Genomic DNA, 22,687 nt, shown 5'->3' on the forward strand with positions numbered 1-22,687 from the left:
AGTAAATCTAGCTGTCAACTGAGCCTATCCAGAGAGAATTGGAATTGGAGTCAGAGAAATAGAACAAATGACCTCTAAATGTCCCTTCCAGCTCTATCATTCAGTACAGCAATCTCCTGAGAGGAGAAAGAGAAAAGTGAGAACACCCTTAAAACAAACTACTGTTATAGTCAGCTAGATAATAATGAAGAGTTAGTAGACCTATGATCCATACCATCTGTCACCTACTCACAGAGCAGCCTTCCCTTCCCCAAGCCTAAGATGATAGGATATAGATTAGCTGGTACCTTTGAGGGTCCCACAAGGGCTCTCCTGCCCCACTAGCCCATCTCTGCCCAGAGAGCTATTGAAGAAAAATCCTAAAGGAAATCTCCAAGATGGTTTCTGCTCTACCATCTAAACTTTCACAGAGGGCTAAGTGAACTGGAGAACCAAGTGGAAAGATAGATGCAGGATCCAAAAAGCCAATCTCTCACACAACCTCCATTCCTGATCCCTTGTCCACCCCTGAAGTCTACGGGCAGGGCTGATTCAAGGGTTAAAAGACTGATATTCTGCCTTCTATTCACCAAGTACCACTTTAGTGCCACTCGAGTGGCTCAAGCAATGCCAGGAATGGCAGAATAAACAGTCCACATGCCCCTGTTAAAATTTAGCTGAATGCAGACCCTGAAGCCCTCAAATACTTTAAGGAACTGGGTTCTTTACATTTGCTCATATGGATGGTCCCATCAATGACCATTTGATCACCTTTCCCTTGAGTTAGAGCTAAAAACTCAACAAACTGAAGAGGTTTTACCAAGAAATGATCCTGTAACTAAGTCACAGATTTAAATCTTATCCTCTCTACTGACTTACTGCATCATTCTAGGTCATTATGGGTCTCACTTTTGCCATGAGAACAATAAACCAAAAACTCAGGAACACCCTGAAAATTCAAAACATTCACTTTTTAGGGAATACAGAGTCCCAAAGACTTTGTGATCTAAAAAAAAGTTAAAGAGGGTAGAGGGGAGAAAACTTTTTTTTTTTTTTAACAACTGTCTTATCATCATCAAAGTATAGATGGCAGTTAATAAGCTTCTGTATTCTGGTTACTTAAAGTAGACTCAGGAAACTGGCAAGTAGAGGCACAGAATACAAGAGGTGGTTGGGGGCAGGGATGCAGAAAGGCATGTTTTAACAGATTTAAAGGGAGATAGGTGACTAAGGGAGAAAATGGGCTGTAAAAGTGAAACCAAGCCTGGACAGACTGTAGACATGGTTCATATGAATGAATGAATTGATTTTTCCACTATCGTCCTTATCTGTCATGCTCCAGAAGTAGCCTAAAGCACACTAGTGAAATAGGCTTCCCAGATGGCTCAGTGGTAAAGGAATCTTCCTGCCAATGAGGGAGACGGAGGAGATGTGGGTTTGATCTCTGGGTTGGAAATATCCCCTAGAGGAGGAAATGGCAACCTACTCCAGTATTCTTGCCTGAAAAATTCCATGGACAGAGGAGTCTGGCAGGCTACAGTCCATGGGGTTGCAAAGAGTCGGACATGACTTAGTGACCGAGTATGCACAAACACACGCTAGTGAAGAAGGAATGGGAAATAAGGAATTTTCTCCCTTCATTAAAGTTACTAGCTGGTATGCAGTGAACTAGAAGTGTGCCCCTGGATACCTCAACAGCGGGATAAGGAATGGGAAAAGTAACAGGAGGCACCTGGTGACACCTGGAACTCTCACCAGGAGACCACACAAATAACAACATTAGTTACTCTGCCCAAATCATCCACTTCCTTTTATCTAAGGACCAGAAAGACCTGAAAATAAAGGTCAATTTGCTTTGAGCAAAAGAAGGGGCTCAACTTCAATAATACTTCAGTGAGTGAGAATAGAAGGTCAATGGGATGAGCATCAAGAAGCATGGACCCCAATCTTGATTCTGTCATCATGTGCCCTTAGGTGGTAGGTCCTTTCCTGTTAGGCCTAAATATCCTCATTAGTTAAAAGAGAGAGAGAGAGAGAGAGAGGGAGAGAGATCTACTAGATAGTGTGTGAGATCCCTTTTCAGGTTAAGATTCTATGGTCTTAACAGGCATAATACAGTTGTTTCTCCTAAGTTAACCTTTCTTTGAAGCAAAAAGCATGGGAAATTCTCTAAAGCTTCCAGTCTATCAAAATGTAGCCCTCTCCTTCCAGCATGATTCAAGTTTCAGTCAGTCTGCATAAAAATACTTTCACTACCCTAGGCCTGACGTCCAACAGCTCATACTCCAATCTCTCTCCACAACAGGAAGATCACCATGCTGTCTTCCTTGTCACTTTTCACTGAGATATGGTGGTTTAGATAACTTTGAAATCATTTCCAGGCACATTAAAGTTGTATTTAAATAAGAGATATTTCAGAACTGAGGATGAGAGATGCCACATGTGTTGCAGGGCACAGTCAATTCCCAGAGATCCACATGCCTATTTAGGCAAAGACACATCTGAAGAAGAGCCAAGGAGTCAACCACAGAGATAAAATCAAAGAGAGGGTCCTGGAAGGATTTTTATGATCCTCTGTAAAGCAGAGACTTTTCCCCCACTCCCTCTTTTTTCAAAACCATTCTCTCTCACTTTGTGTGTATGTGGTATGGGGGTGGGGAGTGTGTGGAAAAGCCCCATGTCATAAAACCATGAGCAATGAAAAGATGAAGATGGTGGGAGTATACACTTGTTGAAAACTTGCTGTTTCTGAAGGACAGGGTTCTGGAAAGGAAAGAATCACTTGGCAGTAAGGCTGGAACACAGCAACGTGGCAACCAAAGCTCAGCACACACCCAAAGTACTGTCCCCCACCCCTTTCTTTTAGGGACCCTCAGTCCTTCCCACCACTGCTAGTCACTATCTCAGTTCTACAAGGCTCAGGCTGTCCTCAGAAGAAGGGTCCGGCAGAACTGCGTAGCCTAAGCCAGTGCAACAAGCTGCTTGGCCTAAGGGACTCAAGCCAGGGTGGTCACCCAGCCTTCCAGAGCAAGGGAAGGGCCTCAGCAGCCATTTGGCATGACTTGCACAAAAGCAAGCAGGGCTCATTATTCAGGCACATCCCTCCCCCCTCCCTCCTGGGCATCCGGCCCCCCTAGGCCCCACTCCCAGGAGGCGTCTTCTCTTCTCAAAACAGTGGGGTGGAGACCAGATCCTAGAAGCTACCACCACTCTAGAAAGGTGTGGCCCCACAGAAGAGTCCACACCTCACAGAACAGTCTGGAGTAGACAGGAGGAAATAGCCCGTGAGTAATGGGAAAGGCAGGGATTTGGCAAGTGAAGAGAAGGAAAAAACCAGTCTTCTTCTCAAAGTCTTCTTCCCTCCCTTCAGACTGGTGTCTAGTGAATTGTTAGCGCTCCTGGGCAAGAGTAAGTGGCCTCGATGAGTCCATCCACAACTCTCCTCTTCTAGTGGGAAACAGCTGAAGCTGTCTGGGGAGGCTGTGGGAAAGGTGAGTAGGGGGTGCGGGATCCGCCCTGAGCAGCTCCCACCCTCCTACTTGCTTCTCGGTTCCCATGGCCCATCCTGGTCTGAGGCAGCCTGGCCCCATAAAAGCGCCAATTCCTGGACTGAGGTAACTGTTTTCCTCTGGATCAGAATTCTCTCCCCTGCGCCCAGGGCCCATCGTGGGTAAAAAGAGACCTTGGGCCCTTAAGGAAACCTTCCCTACTGTGGCATTCCAGACACAAGGAACTAGAATCTGAGAAAGAGGCCTGCCCCGCCCGGCCCACACTTCTACCCCGGGACCCCTCTACACTCGAGGACGCACCAGAGCCGGACTCCGCCCCTAACCTTCCCTGCTCCAGGCCTCCGCCGAGGGCGCGGCGGCGCGACCCGACGCGTGGCTGGCCAAGCCCCCGGCCATCCGCGAAGCGCTACGAGGGTCAGCAAGAGCCCCCAAGGCCGGCAGCGCCCACCCCAGACACTCACCGTCTTGGGCATGGTGGCGACAAAGGCAGCAGAGTTGGCGAAGTTTGGCCGGGAGCTGTCGGACGGCGCTGAGCACGCAGTACACACGGCTGACTCCGGGGACTGGGGGCTCGGATTGGGTCTCTCTCTAGCGTCGGGACGACTGCTCGGCTTCCTGCTAACGGGCCACGACTTCACAAACCCCACCCAGGAAAGAGCCGCCCCCGTCGTACCGCCCGCTCCTTTATGTGGCCGGGCTTCCGCGCCGCTCCCCGCCCTCGCGCCCGCCTTCTAGCCGACCGCCAGCCTCGCCCCGCCCAGACCAGCCCTGCCCAGCCACACCAGCTACTTGGGGGCCTGGCTGGGCCTGGGCGCCTCAGTAGGGGATCCCAGCCCTCACCCGGGCCTGCCTGCCTCCTCTCTCACTCCCTTCACAGACCTTGGTCCTTCGCATCCGGGCCATCCGGCCCCACCTCCCAAGTAGGGCTGGGCCCTAGGCCGCACCCTGGAAAGAGGCTTACAGCCCTGACTGCAACTTTACACTAATTGGAGTTCAAGACCTGTCAAAATGGCTCTGACTCTCCAAAAGTTCTTCCTGCGTGTATCTGAACTCTTCTGTGGTTCCGCCTATGGATCTCAACTGAGGCCACACAAATCTACTACTCTCCCAAACAACTCCTCAGAGATCTGAAGATCCCCTGTACATCTGAAACTTCTCTTCTCTTGGCTAACCTGCCTCAGCTTCTCCAACGCTTCATCAGTTCTCTTCTGCGGAATTCTGTATGACTTTTCCCATCATAGTTTGTCCCCATCCTTGCTCAATCCTCATTTTTTATCAAAAATGGGCTCCTTTTTCCTATATCTGTCCTCTATTCAGTTTCCTTCCTTCAAATCCCAGTCTCCAACTTTCTGAAATCCTGATCCTGTAGCCCCACTGCAACATATTTACTGATATGTGATTCACTTTCTGATAATTCCACCAGGTTAGATACACCCTAGTGCATTCCTTTGAGATACATCTGCCAGAACCCTTCCTGCTTCTTTTCAAGTTCACAGAATCCCAACATAGAGGTGTTCTAGACTGTAACAGTCATCTAGTTAAGTCTGAGCTTTAGTTTGAAAGTGATGGGCCATAGTTATCCTTTCTCATATCCACTGGTAACTGTGTGGAGGCATGGTCTGAGTATTTTTTGTGAGGTAGGGCAATGTATACCTCAGGAATGATGAACCAGCTTGAGGCAGTGAAAAAGATATTTGGGAGGGATGGTCACAACACCTGGATTTTAGTCATAGCTTTGCCATTAACTCCCTCTCTGACCACTGTGTAGCCTTGGGTAAGCCCCGTCCCCTCTTTGGGCTTAAGGTTCCCCTTCTGTAACAAGAAAGGGCTGAACTCTTGGGCTTCCAAGGTCCTTTCCCAGTCTGACGTTATAAAAGGATAAGAAAGGAAGTAAACTTCCTAGGACAATAGATGAGTCTAGCAGTGTTGCATAAGGACTGGCTTTGCATTTTCTCTCAGGAATCAGCAGTCTTATTCTCTACTCCTCTGCTTTCCCAGCTCAACAGGGTCCATGTGTCAATGTGCCTCAGCTTCTCCCACTGCTGTCAAGATTCATTGATAAGTGTTAGGGTAAGCAAAGTTCCCTGCCCAAACCATTTTCTGGAGCTGAGCAGTTGACCCAAGGAAGGGCAGCACACCCCAGAAAGCCTCAGCAGCATGGGTAGCAATGACATCAATCACATTCCTTGACACTGCAGTGGCCCTTTTCCTCCAGTAGTTCAAGGAACTCACTGATTTCTTCATTCATATTCTAGAGCCTACAGGGGCCTAGAACTAGGCTAAGTGCTTAAAAGGGGAGGGGAAGTTGATTGGAAACTCCAACTTTCATTATCCATCCTGGAAAGTGGAAAGTCCCTGTGTGTCATTCCCCACATGCCATGCCCCAAACACACACACACACACACACAAGAGAGAGACCTGGTTAGGGAATGTCAAGCATCTGAACACAGTATTAAAGGGAAAAGAGACTCAGGAGTTCAAGTGAGGGGAAGGAAGTCAAAGGGTTAGGACGTTAAGGAGGTTGATGGAAAGAGAGGCTGAGAGAGGAGGAGGTGGTTGGCCCCCTGGGGAGAAGAAGGGTGGGGAATGGGAGGAAAACATAGGCTATCAGTGAGTGTTTAGTCTAGACCCCATTCAGGTCAAGGGAACTGAGGATCCAAAAGAGGAAAGAACTTATTCAAGATCTGGCAACCAGTGTGGAGAATGGATTCAGAAGTGATAGAGAAGACGAAGAACCCAGTTAAGCTGTTTCCATAATACAAGCAAGACTTTTTGAAGACTAGAACCAGATGAGTAGTGCCGCCCCTACTTTATCAGACAGAATCTTGGTATGGTGATTACAGTCAAGCAACTGAACATTGTTTGAAGTTTAGACTTGAAACCTCCTGGCTAGGAGGGACCTATATTTGATATCTCCATGTCTCCAAAGCAGAGCAGAGGAAGCTGAGGTGCTCTCTTGTTCTTCAGGATGGCCATCGAAACACACCTTTGTTTTTACCTCTTTGTAAAATATGTCATACCTGTATGGTCAGAACTTCTGAACTCTCCCATCCACCCTGCACCCTACCATGATCCCATGTGAATCGAGTTAGCTCAATCTTATTGGGGCCAAAGTAATCTCAAGAATTAGATTCAGATATGATGAGGTTTATGCCAGTGTTTGTAGAGAGAAGACGTGAAAATAAGGGCTAAACATCCCCTCATATGTTGGCTGGGTAAGGGAAATAAGAGGTGTGAAGACACCTGGGTTTTTAGAAGAGTTAAATTCAAAGTTCAAGGAGGAACAGGCAATTTTTTTTAAGCAGTAAAACTAGATGAGAGGCAGTATAGGGACATTCTGAAAGTGGAATCCAATGAAGCTAGGGTGGAGGTGTCTGAATCAGGAGTAGGAGATACAAAAGGAGAAATTTGACCTGAGCTCTAGGTCCATACATGAAGTCTAGTGGAAAGGCTCAGGATTCCTAGGGGGCTGGGGCTGTTCCAGAGCTGCAGCAAGTCTGGATGTGAGAGTTAAGAAACGGCAAGCAGGAACTGCATAAGGCTGATTTATGTGAAAGCCTATGTCAAGCTCAAGAGAGAGATGAGATTGAACTTGTAATCACCTCCCACTCCAGATATAAGCTCACTGCAGTAAACAAGCTTCTGTATTCTAAATTGCATTCCTTTTTCAGAGGACACAATAGTGCAGGAGAGGCAATATCAGAGAGTAAGTAGGTAGGGAGCAGTCCTGAATGCCAGGAGTACTTTGAATAAAAAAGCCCTCCCCCTCCTCCACCCAGTCCATTGGATGGTAAACAGTTGAAAGTTTCCCATCACTCAGAGGGCTGCTTTTCATTTTCATCACTGTTAGAAAGTCCTTCTTTACATCTAAATTTGATTTCTTCAGCTTAACTCTGCATAATTGCTCTTGGCTGATGCTTGGTTTAGGAATTAACTGAGCCTCTGAGTTGCTCTTCTCCTTCATTCATAGAAGAGATATGTATCAGAGAGATGAGGACAAACATAAGCTTGAGGCTACACACTCCAAGTCCTTCTCTCTCTCTTAATTCCCTTGAATCAGCAGCCCAAGCATTAGGCTATCTCTGCCCTTTACACAAACAAGAAAATAACAGAAAAATATACTCTTGTCTCCCCAAAGGGAAGAAGTCTTCTTGCTATAATATGGCTGAGAGTAAAACCTGAGCAGTAGAGAAATCTTGCTTTTAACCATCTTCTACCTATTTCTTGGAAAGAAAAAACTAGAGTTTGGGTTGAATATTTATTAATAATCATACTAATGGACCATAATGAGAGGGAAAACATTTTCTCTCTGGCTCTGCTTCTTAGTAGTAAGGCTGGAAACTTTTTGAGAGCTTTTTCCCCCCAGCCAACCAATATCAATTCAATTTGAGCCAGTGTCATCTTAGAATATGAAATTAGCCCTGCAGAGAGGGTCTCCCAGTCTCCCAGTGGAGTCACTAGCTCCCAGCCCTGTCCCAAGTAGCCAGTGACCAGCAACCACACCTATGTGGCTGGTCTGCCTATGGGCCCCAGAGAGAAAACAGCCCACTGAGCACATGGCCCTTCCTTCCATGAACAACCTACAATTCAAACTCGATACACTTAGAAGGAAACTATTCATCTGTGCATCCTTCCCATGCCTCCAGCAATGATCAGGTGTCTGCTAGGTGCCTGGTTCTCTGTGAGGCTCTGCAAGGGATACTCACCCTCTTCCTCCCCAGGAGCTCTCCTTCCCAGTGGCTCTGTATCTGTTGGTGGTTTTTCTGTTAGCACTGTCCTTTGTGTGCATGATGTCATCATCTTTAACTTTCCTCTGCCTGCCCCCTACCATCTGGTCACCAAGCCCTGCTGTGTGTCTGTCTGTTCTTCACAGCTTCTCTCTCCCCATCTCCACTGCCAGTGCCCTGTGTGAGTCCTCACTGACTCCCTGGTCTCCCTGACTTCAGGCTGCAGTACTAGGCCATCCTGCACATGGTCACCCTGGTGATCTTCAGAAAGGCAGCCTTCACCTATGCTCAGAAACATCCGATGACCCTCTCCACCCAACATACACACACCCTAACCTTTGCAGGCTTCTCTTGCTCCCACAGCTCCTCAGTAAACCTCTACTCCTCAAGCTAGGCTAGTCTCACTGCATACACACAGCCCTGTGTGCTTGCTCTTGTCTCTGCACAAAGCCCTCCCTTGATCTTTCCTGCCCACCTTGTGCTCTCTGCCTCCCCCTAGCTCTTGTAGTGCCTCAGTCTGCAGTGCTTATCTGGCCTCCATCCCACACCCTGCTTTGTCTTGTCAGCTGCTGCTTTTTCTCTTTTTTCCTCCATTCCAGGCTTGGCTGTAGTTGTTCCCAGAAAGGGATCACACTTTGTGTTCCATGAGGAAGTAGCACAGCATACTTCCAGGACATCTTTGAAGCTCAGGATAGATTGCTCAGCTAAAGAGAGAGATCTGCTGTTCTATTTCCAGCCGTACAAGCCTATCAACTGCTATTATGTTCAGATTCTCTAAAGACCTAAGTTTCCCCTTATGTTGCCTCAAGTTCTCCTGTTAAGAGATAAGACCAATGAACAGAGCCTCCTATTCCTATCTTGTTACTCCTTCTCCACTCATTCACAGCTCTGTGTGTGTGGAGGAGGTGTGCATGCTTTACTACCACTCTATCTTAGGGAAACACTATTGTTCACAAAGAGGAATCTATAAGGACATTTACTGTAATACTATAATAATCCATTACTATGAGACTGATTATATACATGGTACATCTGTACAACAAGATCTTATTCAGCATTTAAAAGCAGGAACTACTCTGAAAATAGGTTTTATTATTATTATTTACTCTGAAATCACAGAAAGATATAAATAGTATGATACTATTTATGAATTTAAATATCTGTATGTTTCTAGATATGTCACCCTGCTTATTTAACTTATATGCAGAGTACATCATGCAAAATGCCCCACTGAATGAAGCACAAGCTGGAATCAAGATTGCTGGGAGAAATATCAATAACCTCAGATAGGCAGATGATACCACCCTTATGGCAGAAAGTGAAGAGGAACTAAAGAGCCTCTTAACGAAAGTGAAAGAGGAGAGTAAAAAAGCTGACTTAAAACTCAACATTCAAAAACACTAAGATCATGGCACCTGGTCCTATCACTTCATTTCAAATAGATGGGAAAACAATGGACAGTGACAGACTGTTTCTTGGAATCCAAAATCACTGCAGATGAGGACTGCAGTCATGAAATTAAAGACACCTGCTCCTTGGAAGAAAAGCTATGACAAATCTAGATAGTATATTAAAAAGCAGAGACATTACTTTAGCAACAAAGGTCCATATAGTCAAAGCTATGGTTTTTCCAATAGTCATATATGGATGTGAGAGCTGGATCGTAAGGAAGGCTGAGCACCGAAAAATTGATGCTTTTGAACTGTGGTGTTGGAGAAGACTCTTGAGAGTCCCTTGGACAGCAAGGAGATCCAACCATCCATCCTAAAGGAAACCAGTCCTGAATATTCATTGGAAGGACTGATGCTGAAGCTACAATACTTTGGCTACCTGATACAAAGAGCCGACTCATTGGAAAAGACCCTGATGCTGGGAAAGATTGAAGGCAGGAGGAGAAGGGGATGACAGAATGAGATGGTTGGATGACATCACCAACTCAATGGACATGAGTTTGATCAAGCTCCGGGAGATGGTCAAGGACAGGGAAGCCTGGTGTGCTGTAGTCCATGGGGTCACAAAGAGTCTGACACAACTGAGCAACTGAACAACAACAACAACAAATATGTTTATATTTGTAAGTTCCCAGAAAAGGGGAAAGATGTATAGCAAATTTATACTGGTTGCTACCTCTTGGAACAGGGACTGGGATTAGAGTGGAGAGTAAACGGAGAATTTTTACTTCTTAATGTATGTATTTCTATATTAGGAATTCCCTTGTAGCTCAGCTGGTAAAGAATCTGCCTGCAATGCAGGAGACCCCAGTTCAATTCCTGGGGCAGGAAGATCCCCTGGAGAAGGGATGGGATATCCACTACAGTATTCTTGGGCTTTCTTGGTGGCTCAGATGGTAAAGAATCTGCCTGCAATGGGGGAAACCTGAAGAGCCTGGCAGGCTACAGTCCATGGGGTCGCAAAGAGTTGGACATGACTGAGTGACTTTCATTTTTTCTATATTATTCGATTTTCTGAATGAGCCTGAATTAAATGGCAGAAAAGAAAGAAAGATGAGTAGGAGAAGGAAGAGGAGAAGGAACAGAAAAATCTGGGAGAAAGTGTGGATAGGTTGGTTAATCAGGATGCAAAAAGTTTATGACAAGTTTGACTGATGGTAAAGATTAAAAGGATAACAGATGTAAAGGTTGTGTGTGTGTGTTAGTCGCTCAGTCTTGTCCAACTCTATGCAACCCCATTGACTTCAGCCCGCCAGGCTTCTCTGTTCATGGGATTTTTCCGGCAAGAATACTGGAGTAGGTAGCCATTCCCTTCTCCAGGGGATGTTAAGGACCCAGGGATTGAACCTGGGTCCCCTGCATTGCAGGCAGATTCTTTTACCATCTGAGCCACCAGGGAAGCCCTGTAAAAGTTGCCAGTTCAGTCCTTCAGTCATGTACGACTCTTTGCGACCCCATGGACTGCAGCACACTAGGCCTCCCTGTCCATCACCAACTCCCGGAGTTTACACAAACTCATGTCCATTGAGTCAGTCATGCCATCCAACCATCTCATCCTCTGTCATCCCCTTCTCCTCCCGCCTTCAATCTTTCCCCGCATCAGTGTCTTTTCAGAGGAGTCAATTCTTCACAACAGGTAGCCAAAGTACTGGAGTTTCAGCTTCAGCTTCAGTCCTTCCAATGAATATTCAGGACTGATTTCCTTTAAGATGGACTGGTTGGATCTCCTTGCTGTCCAAGGGACTGTTAAGAGTCTTCTCCAACACCACAGTTCAGAAGCATCACTTCTTCGGCACTCAGCTTTCTTTATAGTCCAACTCTCACAACCATACATGACTATTGGAAAAACCAAAACTTTGACTAGACAGACCTTTGTTGGCAAAGTAATTTCTCTGCTTTTTAATAAGCTGTCTAGGTTGGTCATAAATTTTCTTCCAAGGAGCAAGCATCTTTTAATTTCATGGCTGCAGTCACCATCTGCAGTGATTTTGGAGTCCCCAAAAATAAAGTCTGACACTGTTTTCACTGTTTCCCCATCCATTTGCCATGAAGTGATGGGACCAGAGGCCATGATTTTAGTTTTCTGAATGTTGAGTTTTAAGCCAACTTTTTTACTCTCCTCTTTCACTTTAATCAAGAGGCTCTTTAGTTCTTCTTCACTTTCTGCCATAAGGGTCATGTCATCTGCATGTCTGAGGTTATTGATATTTCTCCTGGCAATCTTCATTCCAGCTTGTGCTTCATCCAGCCCAGTGTTTCTCATGATGTACTCTGCATATAAGTTAAATAAGCAGGGTGACAATATACAGCATTGATGTACTCCTTTCCTGATTTGGAGCCAGTCTGTTGTTCCATGTCCAGTTCTAACTGTTGCTATTTGACCTGCATATAGATTTCTCAGGAGGCAGGTCAGGTGGTCTGGTATTCCCATCTCTTTAAGAATTTTCCACAGTTTGTTGTGCTTGGGTCCAAATAATCAACCTCATGAGGAAAAGATGGTAAAGATGTGACTTAGCAGCAGTGAGGCTAAAAAGACCTCTGAGGTTTTACTTTTAATAAACTACATGAATGTTAGCTGTGAGCAGTAGTTACCAGGAGACTTAATTCAGACTCATAAGGCTAATGTTTAGGGGGAAATGGACAGTCCTGCCTTTTGCTTCCCTGCCCAGAACCCATCTGAGGAGAGTATCCCTCCATGCATCCCTGTTTAAGGCGGAGATACACACACACAGGGTTATGTATATCCATGTGAGCTAGCTGGGGAGGGAGCTGGGACCAGGACACATGAAGAATAGTTGGAAGATGTGAGGTTGATGGACCTTGGGAAAATTCAGGAGGATGTTATCTATGTCTTTGGACAGCTAAATGCCCACCTTAAGAAATAAGGAACAGATGGGCCCCTTATGGCCCCAAAGGGCATAACTTAGAGAAAGCTATGATGTGACACAATGAAGAAGGTTCTTATGGTTATGTCTAGCTAAAACTGTTGAGGGCCACTCAGTGAGTACTGAAGTCATATTTGGGAATGTGTGAGCAAAGTAGGATGACCTCACACTATGCAAGGTAAAAGAGGAGATTCATATACTCTGAAAGTCTATGAAACCAGTGTGTTAAGGTGGCTCAGATGGTAAAGAATCCACCTGTGATGCGGGAGACCTGGGTTCAATCCCTGGGTTGGGAAGATCCCCTGGAGGAGGACATGACAACCCATTCCAGTGTTCTAGCCTAGAGAATCCCCATGGACAGAGGACTCTGGTGGGCTACAGTCAATGGGGTTGTAAAAAGAGTCAAACACGACTCAGCAACTAAGCACAGCACAGAACACACACGCACACACACACACACACACAAATCTTAAGGGAAAATGGGGTTGTTTTCAAATCATTATTTTATTCATGCTTAAGAAAAACTTAGATAGACTTAGGTAGACAAAGTAGATATCAATCATTATTTGACAGATAAGGTAACTGAAATTCAAAGAAGTTACAGCACTTGACCATGATCACATTGCAGATAAGGACTTGAAATTAAGTCATTTGATTTTATTATTCATCTAATCCATTTTTAAAAATTCATTCATTAAACGTGTATGTGTGTGTGCATTCACTTACTATACACAAGGCACTGTACTAGGCCCCAGGGATATAGCCATGAAAAGATGGAAGAAGTCCTCACTCTCACAAAGCTCATTGCCTGGTGGGAGAGACAGAGAAGAAATCTATTATAGAAATAATGTGTTCTTTCCACTAGTCCCCACATCCTAAGTGTTGAGGTATGGGAATCAAAGTTTTCATCTCCCCGGGCCAATTGAAATCAGTGGCCCATCATGGAAAGCTTCTTTGTTCTGAAAAAGGAGCCCATAGGTAAATGAAAAAGAAACAGAGGGAAGGATGGCTCAGGGATTTGAACAGACCCTTCCCCTCATTACTGACTGAGGCCTCCATAACAGTGCTGCTCAACACCTTCTGCTGGTGGCTTTATGCATTTATATATGCATTAAGCCATTTCACATTATTATTCATCCATTCATTTTATTCATTCAGAAAATGTGAATGCATATCTGCAGCATATAGAGATATGCACATGTACAGCAACATAGCAGCATGATTTTTTTGTATGCATATAGAAGAGAGAAAGAAAGTGCCACTTGGAATGCAGCATGAGATAGTATAAAAAAGCACTGAATCTGAAGTTAGAAGACCTGGTTTTAGCCTGTTTTGCCATTTACTAGTTTGATAAATTTAGGCAAATTAATTGGTTAACCCCAAGCCTCAGTTTCCTCATCTGTAAAAACTTAGATAATAGCAACTGATACCTTCCAGGATTGTTGTCAATAAGATATATAATGTTGAATATGAGAAATGTTTTTGCAAACCATAAGGTGCTTGCATGTGGAAAAAGTATTATCATAGCTATGTGTATTTGGGGTAGAGATGTAGGTTCCAGGGTTTTCCTGGGCCCAGATGTGCCTCTGTTTGGTCATATATGTATTGTCTATATGTTCCCATACTTGCCTGTTTATATGTCTATTTGCATGTATGTGTGTGTATTTCCTGAGGTGTATTTCCAAGTCAGTGACATGTAGATTCACTTTTTCTTATTCCTTAATCCATAGTCTCAGACCAGAAAACATTCTAACCTTCTTTTATCTGAGAAATGCAAGTCTCAAACATCCCTAAATATATTTCGAGAGTGCTTCCCCTTCTTTCCACTTCTCCCCACAAGGCACTTTGCTTATGTTCAACCCACCCATGTGTATACATACAGATGAGAGCCCTTATGCAGATATTTCTCTGTGAAGAAAATGCAGGGCCTGCCTTCCACTGGGTTGGACATGCCTCTCAGAACCAGACATGTCATATGCTCCTGGACACCCCACCCCCCACTCAAGTGGCACCAGAGGATGTGCTGCTGGTGGGTGTAATGCCTCAGGGGAAAAGGAGGAGCTATTCTCCACTTCCCCTCACACACAAACCACTCACAAAACCTTTCAGCCTCTCCTCTCCAAGGTTTTGGGATTAGTGGCTTGAAAGGTCCAGCTCTACTTTCCTCAGATCTGCAAAGCCTCAAATGTGCTTCCAGATATCCCAAGACCTCTAGTCAATCATTCTGAGTTTCAGAGTGTTTGGGAGAAGTGAGAGAGCCCTGTGTTTAGCTCACAGAAACACTGAATCTTAGAACTGGCTTGGTCCTTCATCACTGCCTAGTGCCACCTCTCTCACATCCTTGTGAAAGGATGAAATCAAATCAGAATCCTGAAATATCACACCTTTAACATCATCTAGGCTACATGTCCACACTTTATATGTGAGAACATAAAGGCCAAGAGAAGAGAATGAACTTGCTCAGGGAAAATTCTAGCTCTCCTGACTCCCAGGCTAGTGTTCTTTCTGCTAGATCTCCAAACTCAAGAGCAATAAGGATCAAACAAGTCAGTATAAAAGAGGAAAGATCCTACAGTTCTGTTGCTTCGGGGACATCCCCTGGAAATATAAGCTGAGTGGTTCTTGGGGAGGGGAATAAAGGTACAGAAGCAGGCTTATGAGTCTCTCTGAAGAGAGTAAACCTGGACAAAGTACCTACTATGGCTCAGGGCAGTATTTGAAACCCAGGAAAAAAGTGGGCTGTCTTGTCTAGCAGCTGATCTGGAAACTGAGTAGGTCTTATTCCTCCCAGGATATGAATTCCAGATCTCCAGCCAAAACTCCTGAAGTCAAAGATTCTGATGTGGATTCTCTCTTGATCTCCCAGAAACTTGCCCAGCTCTAGTCCTTCTGATTGATAATGCTTGCCGTAGAGATGAGATCATCCTGGCTTCCCGGGCAAAGGCCTTTGTCTGGATCCATCCTTGAGCTGCAAGTATATTGGCCCTTGGGTGCTCCACATTCTCATTGTCCCCACCTTCAAGGGAGTTGAATCAGCAGGGCTCATGGGGTGGCCTGCTGGACTAAGGGGTCTGCTTCTCATCCCTGTGACTCTTACCTCATAGACCACATGCAGAATGGAGATGGAGGTAATGAAACCCCTTCACCTCATTGCTTTTATTTGATTTACTTCTATGAGGTTCTCTGCTCCTACTTGAGCTCTCCCACTCTCTAGAAAAGGCCGGACTTGGGCTACTTCCACTTACCATTCAGTGTCATACTTTTTCCACTTTGGGGTCTTTGCACACGCTGTTCCTCCTGTCTGGTAAACTCTTCTTGGAACATTCGTCCTCTAGCTCATAGCTGGCTCCTTCCCTTACTTTAGGTCTCAGCTTAAATACAATTTCTTTCTGTTGTCCATTATTTCTAAAATAGAATGACCTCTGCCCTCATCTGCCCCAAAACCCTTTATTCTCAATCTAAGAGATTTGTTTCCTCAGCACTTATTATAGTCTTCAATAATATATTTTATTTATATACTTATTTGTTAAATGTCTACCTCTCTCTGCAGTAGGAAGAATAATAGAATAATGCCCCCCCCCGAAAGATGTCCATATCCTAATCACCTGTGAATATTTTATGTTTGTGCTAAGTTGCTTCAGTCGTGTCTGACTCTTTGCTACCCAATGGACCATATCCCACCAGGCTCCTCTGTTCATGGGATTCTCCAGACAAGACTATTGGAGTGGGTTGCCGTGCTCACCTCCAGGAGATCTTCCCAACTTAGGGATTGAACCTGTGTCTCTTACATCTCCTGCATTGGCAGGTGGGTTCTTTATCACTAGCACCACCTGGGAAACCCGTGAATATGTTATATTTTATGAGAAAGAGGAATTAAGGTTGCAGATAGAATTAAAGTTGCTAATCAGCTGACACTGAAATGAGGAGATTACTCTGGATTATTCAAGTGAGCCCAATGTCATCACAAGGGTCCTTGTAAATAGAAGACTGGAAGAGGAAGGCATGAGAGGACGTTGTGAATGATTTGGTAAGGATTCAACCTGCCATTACTGGCTTTGGAGACAGAGGAAAGGATCACAACTCAAGGAATGCAGGCAATCTCAAGAAATTGGAAAAGACAAGGAAATGGATTATCCTCCAGAGTCTCAAGAGGAATGTAGTCTTGCTGACCCATTTTAGATTTCTGACCTCCAGAACTGCAAGAGAAGAAACTAGTGTTGTTTTAAGTAATTAGTTTTGTACTAATTTATTATAGTAGCCATAGAAAACTCTTACACTCCCCATTAGACCATAATTTTTATAAGGACATAAACTAGGTTCTGTTTACTATCATAGCCCCAGCATGCTGTATAGTGCTTGGCACAGAGTAGGGTCTCAATTAATATTGGTTGGTTTAGATAAATGAATGGAGCCTGATGCTCTACACACCCTCCCTCTCTAATGGCCCTCAGTGTGGGGTGGCATTCCATCCAAGGGGCTGAACCTAAAAGAGGCCAATAACTTCCCAGCCAGTGTTTGGTAGGAGAAAGAAGCTAGAAGCCTGGGAACACTTACATCTTTTAGTTCTCAGAAAAGGAGTCCTGTATATCAGCCACCCATCTATCCACACATGAATATACAGATGTTCTTTTTCATAGTTTCATATATACAGATATTGATTTTCTTTCAAGAACCTCCTCCGGAGCACCTGCTGTGAGCCATGTTCAGTGTTAGCAATGTTGCTCATTGCTATTTGTGGATAGTGGTGGTGATGGTCTGTTTTCCCACATGCCAATCTTATTATCTCATTTACTCCTTGTTTTGACAAGAGATTCTCAGCCCTACTGTGAAAAGGCTCAGAAGATATGAGCCCTGCCCAAAACCACACAACTAGTGAGTATGAGCTGAAACTAGAATCCAGCTCAACAGATAATATACACAGTAATAACTTTAATTTTTTTAAACTACTGCCTACTTTCACCACTCCTTTATATGCTGCTGCACCTAAATGCTATATTCTGCACATATATCCTATATGCTGCACCTGTCTTATTTCTTCCCTTAGACCACATCCGGAACATTCCACCATCTCCCTGCTGAAATGTATACCCTGACTTTTAGCAACCACTTTTTTTCCCCCATTTTCCTTCTAGTGAAAGAAAGCATTAGATTGAGTAGAAAGGTCATAGAATTTGGGATCCTGGCCTAGGTGTGAGTACTCACTTGGCAGCTTATGAAGAGTGTGATTACTGGCACCTTCTCCCTGTCCATAGCGAGGCCCTGTACCTTTCATTTCCAAGCTCATCTCTTCCTTTAAATGCAGCTGTATTTCTGTATCAGGCTGGTATTTTCTTCACCCATGCCATGCCCACCCCAACCCCCCACCACACACACACAGACACCCAACAACAATAAATATGATCAATCTTCATTGCTTTTTATTTATCAGATGCCTTGCTATGTGCTAGATATGTATTAATCTCATTTAATCATCACAACAACCATAAATCATGTTTTATTATCTTTGAGTTATAGACAAGGAAACTGAAGAGATTTAAGTAACTTGCCCAATGTCATTGACACCTGAAGATGACAAGATACAAACCCTGATGCTCTGACATAGGACACACAATTTTAACTACTGCACTCACTTGGCTATTCTATATTCACACACATATGCACACACAGCCTGCACATTCACACCTTAGAGACATTCTTCTAGCCACTCCTCCCTCCTGGAAAGTGGGGGTGAGGATGAGGAAGTAATCAAAGTGGTGCATCAGACAGAAGGAACATGATCCATAAAGTCAAGAAAGCAAGAGAGATCACAAAAATTTAGAGATCTGCAAGCAGATTGATAAGGCTGGAGCACTGGGTCATGTGGCAGAGACTCCAGCTCACAGATTCCTCTAATGCAACATTTCTAAAAGGTGGATCCCTTCTGATCTTCCCTCTCAAATCTGTCCTCCTCCAGAAACCTGAGTAATTTTTAACATCTTTCTTCTTTACCCCTACCATTTCAGCCCATTACCAACTTCTATCAATGGGCCTCATAAATAGATCTCAAATCTGCTCACTTCTCCCCGTCTCCATTGTTACTACCCTGGTCCCACTTGAGTCAAACGGACAACTGCAGCAGGTTCTTGACTGATCACCCCTCATCCTTTCTGGCTCTCCTCCAATCTATTCTCCACAAAGCAGTCAGGGGAATCTTTTCAGTATGCAAATCTGATCCTATCTTCTGTAGTTTAAAAACCTTCAGTGGCTTCTTACCTTAGTTCTTATGATGAAGAACAGAATCTTTGTCATGGCTTTTAAAAGCCCTTGTGGTCTGGCTCATGTCTACCACTATAACCTCTCAAACAACTCTTTCTGTTGCTATTTACACTCCAGTTACATTAGCCTTCTTTCTGTTTCTAAAATGTGTCACACTTCCTCCAATCCATCCCCTACAAAGATCTTTGCATACTATTTATTCTGCAGGGGCTACATACTCCCCTCCAAACACACACATACAATTCACCTAGTTAAAACCAACATATTTCTTCTTTTATATCAAATACTACTTCTTGTGAAGGTTTCTAAAATTTAGAACCCCTGCCATATATCCTCAGAGAACTAGCCACCTTCTTCCAGAGAATTAACCACAGTTTGTAAGCATACATTCATTTGAGTCTTGAGCTGGTTGATGTCTGTCTCCCCAAATAGATTGTAAGTTCTATGAGGACAGGAACAGTACATTTTTTTATTATTTTTAATTGGAGGATAATTGCTTTACAATGTTGTTGTGGTTTCTGCCATACAACAACATGAATCAGCCAGAAGTATACATACGTTCCCTTCCTTTTGAAACTCCCTCCCACCCCCAACTCCATCCCACTCCTTTAGGTTGTCACAGGCATTGGAATTGAGCTGTGTTGTTCAGAAACTTCCCACTAGCAATCTGTTTTACATCTGGTGATGTATATGCTTCAATGCTACTGTCTCAATTCGTCCCACCCTCTCCTTCCCCCACTGTGTCCACAAGTCTATTCTCTATGTTTGTGTCTCTTTTCCTACTCTGAAAATAGGTTCATCAGTACCATCTGTTTAGATTCCATCAGTTCAGTTCTGTTCAGTCGCTCAGTCATGTCCGACTCTTTGCGACCCCATGAATTGCAGCATGCCAGGCTTCCCTGTCCATCACCAACTCCCGGAGTTCACTCAGACTCACGTCCATCGAGTCAGTGATGCCATCCAGCCATCTCATCCTCTGTCGTCCCCTTCTCCTCCTGCCCCCAATCCCTCCCAGCATCAGAGTCTTTTCCAATGAGTCAACTCTTTGCATGAGGTGGCCAAAGTACTGGAGTTTCAACTTTAGCATCATTCCTTCCAAAGAAATCCCAAGGCTGATCTCCTTCAGAATGGATTGGTTGGATCTCCTTGCAGTCCAAGGGACTCTCATATATATATGTGTTAATATACACTTTTTTTCTGACTTACTTTGCTTTGTATAATAAGCTCTAGGTTCATCCACCTCACTACAGCTGACTCAAATTCATTCCTTTTTATGGCTGAGTAATATTCCATTGTATACATGTACCACAACTTTATCCATTCATCTGTTGATGGACATCTAGGTTGCTTCTATGTCTTGGTTATTATATATAGCACTGCAATGAACATTGGAATACATGTGTCTTTTATTTTTTTTAGTGACAAGGAATAGACTTTATTTTTAAAAAATTTTTAATTTTTTAATATAAATTTATTTATTTTAATTGGAGGTTAATTACTTTACAATATTGTATTGGTTTTGCCATACATCAACATTAATCCGCCACAGGTATACACATGTTCCCCATCCTGTGGGAATTGTGGTTTTCTCAGGGTATATGCCCAGTAGTGGAATTGCTCGGTCATATGGTAGTTTTGGGCTTGCCCGGTGGCTCAGACAGTAAAGAATCTGCCTGCAATGTGGGAGACCAGTATTTGATCCCTTAGTTTGGAAGATCCCCTGGAGAAAGGAATGGCTACCCACTCCAGTATTCTTGCCTGGAGAATTCCATGGACAGAGGAGTCTGGTGTGCTACAGTCCAGGGGGTCGCAAAGAGTTGGATATGACTGAGTGACTAACACACACACACACACACACACACACACACACATATGGTAGTTTTACTCCTAGTTTTTTTTTAGAAGAAATCTCCATACTGCTCTTGATAGTGGCTGTATCAATTTACATTCTTATCAGCTGTGTAAGACAGTTCTCTTTTCTCACATCCTTTCCAGCATTTATTGTTTGTAGATTTTTTGAAGATGGCCATTCTGACTGGTGTGAGTTGATACCTCACTGTAGTTTTGATTTGTATTTCTCTAATAATGAGCAATGTTGAGCATTTTTTCCCATGTGTTTATTGGATATATTCTTTGGAGAAATGTCTTGTTAGGTCTTCTGCCCATTTTTTGACTGGGTTGTTTGTTTTTCTGGTATTGAGCTACATGAGCTACTTGTATATTTTGGGGATCGATCCTCTGTCAGTTGCATCATTTGCAATTATTGTCTCTCATTTCAAGGGTTGTCTTTAATCTTGTTTATGGTTTTCTTTGCTGTGAAAAGCTTTTAGGTTTAATTAGGTCCCATTTGTTTATTTTTGTTTTTATTTCCATTACTCTAGGAGGTGGGTCATAGAGAATCACTGCAATTTATATCACAGTGTTCTGCCTATCTTTTCCACTGAGTCTTGTAGTTTTTGGTCTTACATTTTGAGTTTATATATAGCATTAGGAAGTGTTCTAATTTCATTATTTTACGCGTAGCTGTCCAGGTTTCCCAGCACCACTTATTTGAGAGAGTGTCTTTTCTCCATTGTATATTCTTGCCTCCTTTGTCAAAGATAAGGTGCCCATAGGTGCATGGGTTTATCTCTGGACTTTCTATCTTGTTCCATTTGTCTGTATTTCTGTTTTTGTGCCAGTACCATATGGAACAGTACATTATTTGTGATCACTATTGAATGCCAATGCCCAGCACAGTATTTAGCACATAGTATTACTGGTATTCAATAAGCGCAATAAATGAGAGGTGGCAAGTTTGCAAAGTGGTTTGCAATTCACATTAAGGGTTTTTAATGTTATCCTCAGGGAAATGAGGAACTGCTGTTGGTTTTAAAGCAAGCTGACGTCTTGATCAGGATTTGTTTCTAGAAAGAATAATGTTGCAGGACAGAAGAAGACAAACTGGAGGGGATCAGATAGAGGTGTAAGATATAGAACTCAGTTTGGAAGCCATTGTAATAGTGCAGGTGAAAATAATGAGGATCTGGCATATTTTATCTCCTGTGGGCCAATCATCTGTCAATTCTTCCAGCTCTCAATATTCCATAAATGATCTGAGGTAACTTGCCACAGAAAAAAATGATAAATAAATAAATGCAATTTTTAAATCATGATGATAGACATTAGAATCAGAAAGACAAAATTAAGAAATTAACTAACTGTAGATGGTTAGAGAAGGATACATTAGTAAGAAGAGAGGACAGGTATGGAAGCCACTAGGGCTGACACTGTTGAGCTGAGAATTTGGCTCTGAGCATCTGAGCCAGTATCCGAGTAGCATGACTACTATGTTATACTAGTCCAGGAAGATCCCTTGGAGAAGGAAATGACAAACCTGCTCCAGTATTCTTCCCTGGAAAATTTCCCATGGACAGGGAGCCTGGGGGGCTACAGTCCATGGAGTCGCAAAGAATTAGCAACTCAACAACTACAAGAATCTTGTGGTCCATATTAAAAGAAAGACATGATCAGTCACATAATTCTCTTTCTAGAAAGGGAAAAGTTATATTAATTCTTCAGTACTGAACTAGGTCTGCTTTTGGTATGCTTTGCCCACTGCCTAAAATGCCCTTTCCTTGCTGATTTCCCTCACTCCCTACACCCTTATTTACCTGAAGAGCTGTTACTTTCCTCCTAGCCTCAGCTCATCTTAGCTGAGAGGGTTCCCCTGTCTTGAACTCTCATAGTCCCTTGAACTTCCTTTTCTCTTTGCACTCAGCATTTGTGGTGGTATTAGAAACAGAGAGAAGAGGATAAGTTACAGAGAGATTGAAGAGGTAGAATTGCTAGGACTCATTGATTAGAAATTTTAGAAGAGGATCAGTTTATGGGGCAAAAGA

General features: G+C 43.7%; 1 protein-coding gene across 1 annotated transcript in view; it reads right to left on the reverse strand.

Annotated features, from left to right (window-relative positions):
• The window catches only part of MSN (moesin), a 72,746-nt gene extending 68,588 nt beyond the window's left edge, over positions 1-4,158 (reverse strand). Inside the window, exon 1 of the mRNA XM_019955836.2 lies at positions 3,950-4,158. Coding sequence (XP_019811395.1) covers positions 3,950-3,961 — 12 coding nt within the window. The 5' untranslated portion in view covers positions 3,962-4,158. The remainder of the gene's footprint in view (positions 1-3,949) is intronic.
• Between the last annotated feature and the right edge of the window lie 18,529 nt (positions 4,159-22,687).

This window comes from Bos indicus, chromosome X (genome assembly GCF_029378745.1).
Source record: "Bos indicus isolate NIAB-ARS_2022 breed Sahiwal x Tharparkar chromosome X, NIAB-ARS_B.indTharparkar_mat_pri_1.0, whole genome shotgun sequence".
In the NCBI taxonomy this organism is placed as follows: Eukaryota; Metazoa; Chordata; class Mammalia; order Artiodactyla; family Bovidae; genus Bos; species Bos indicus.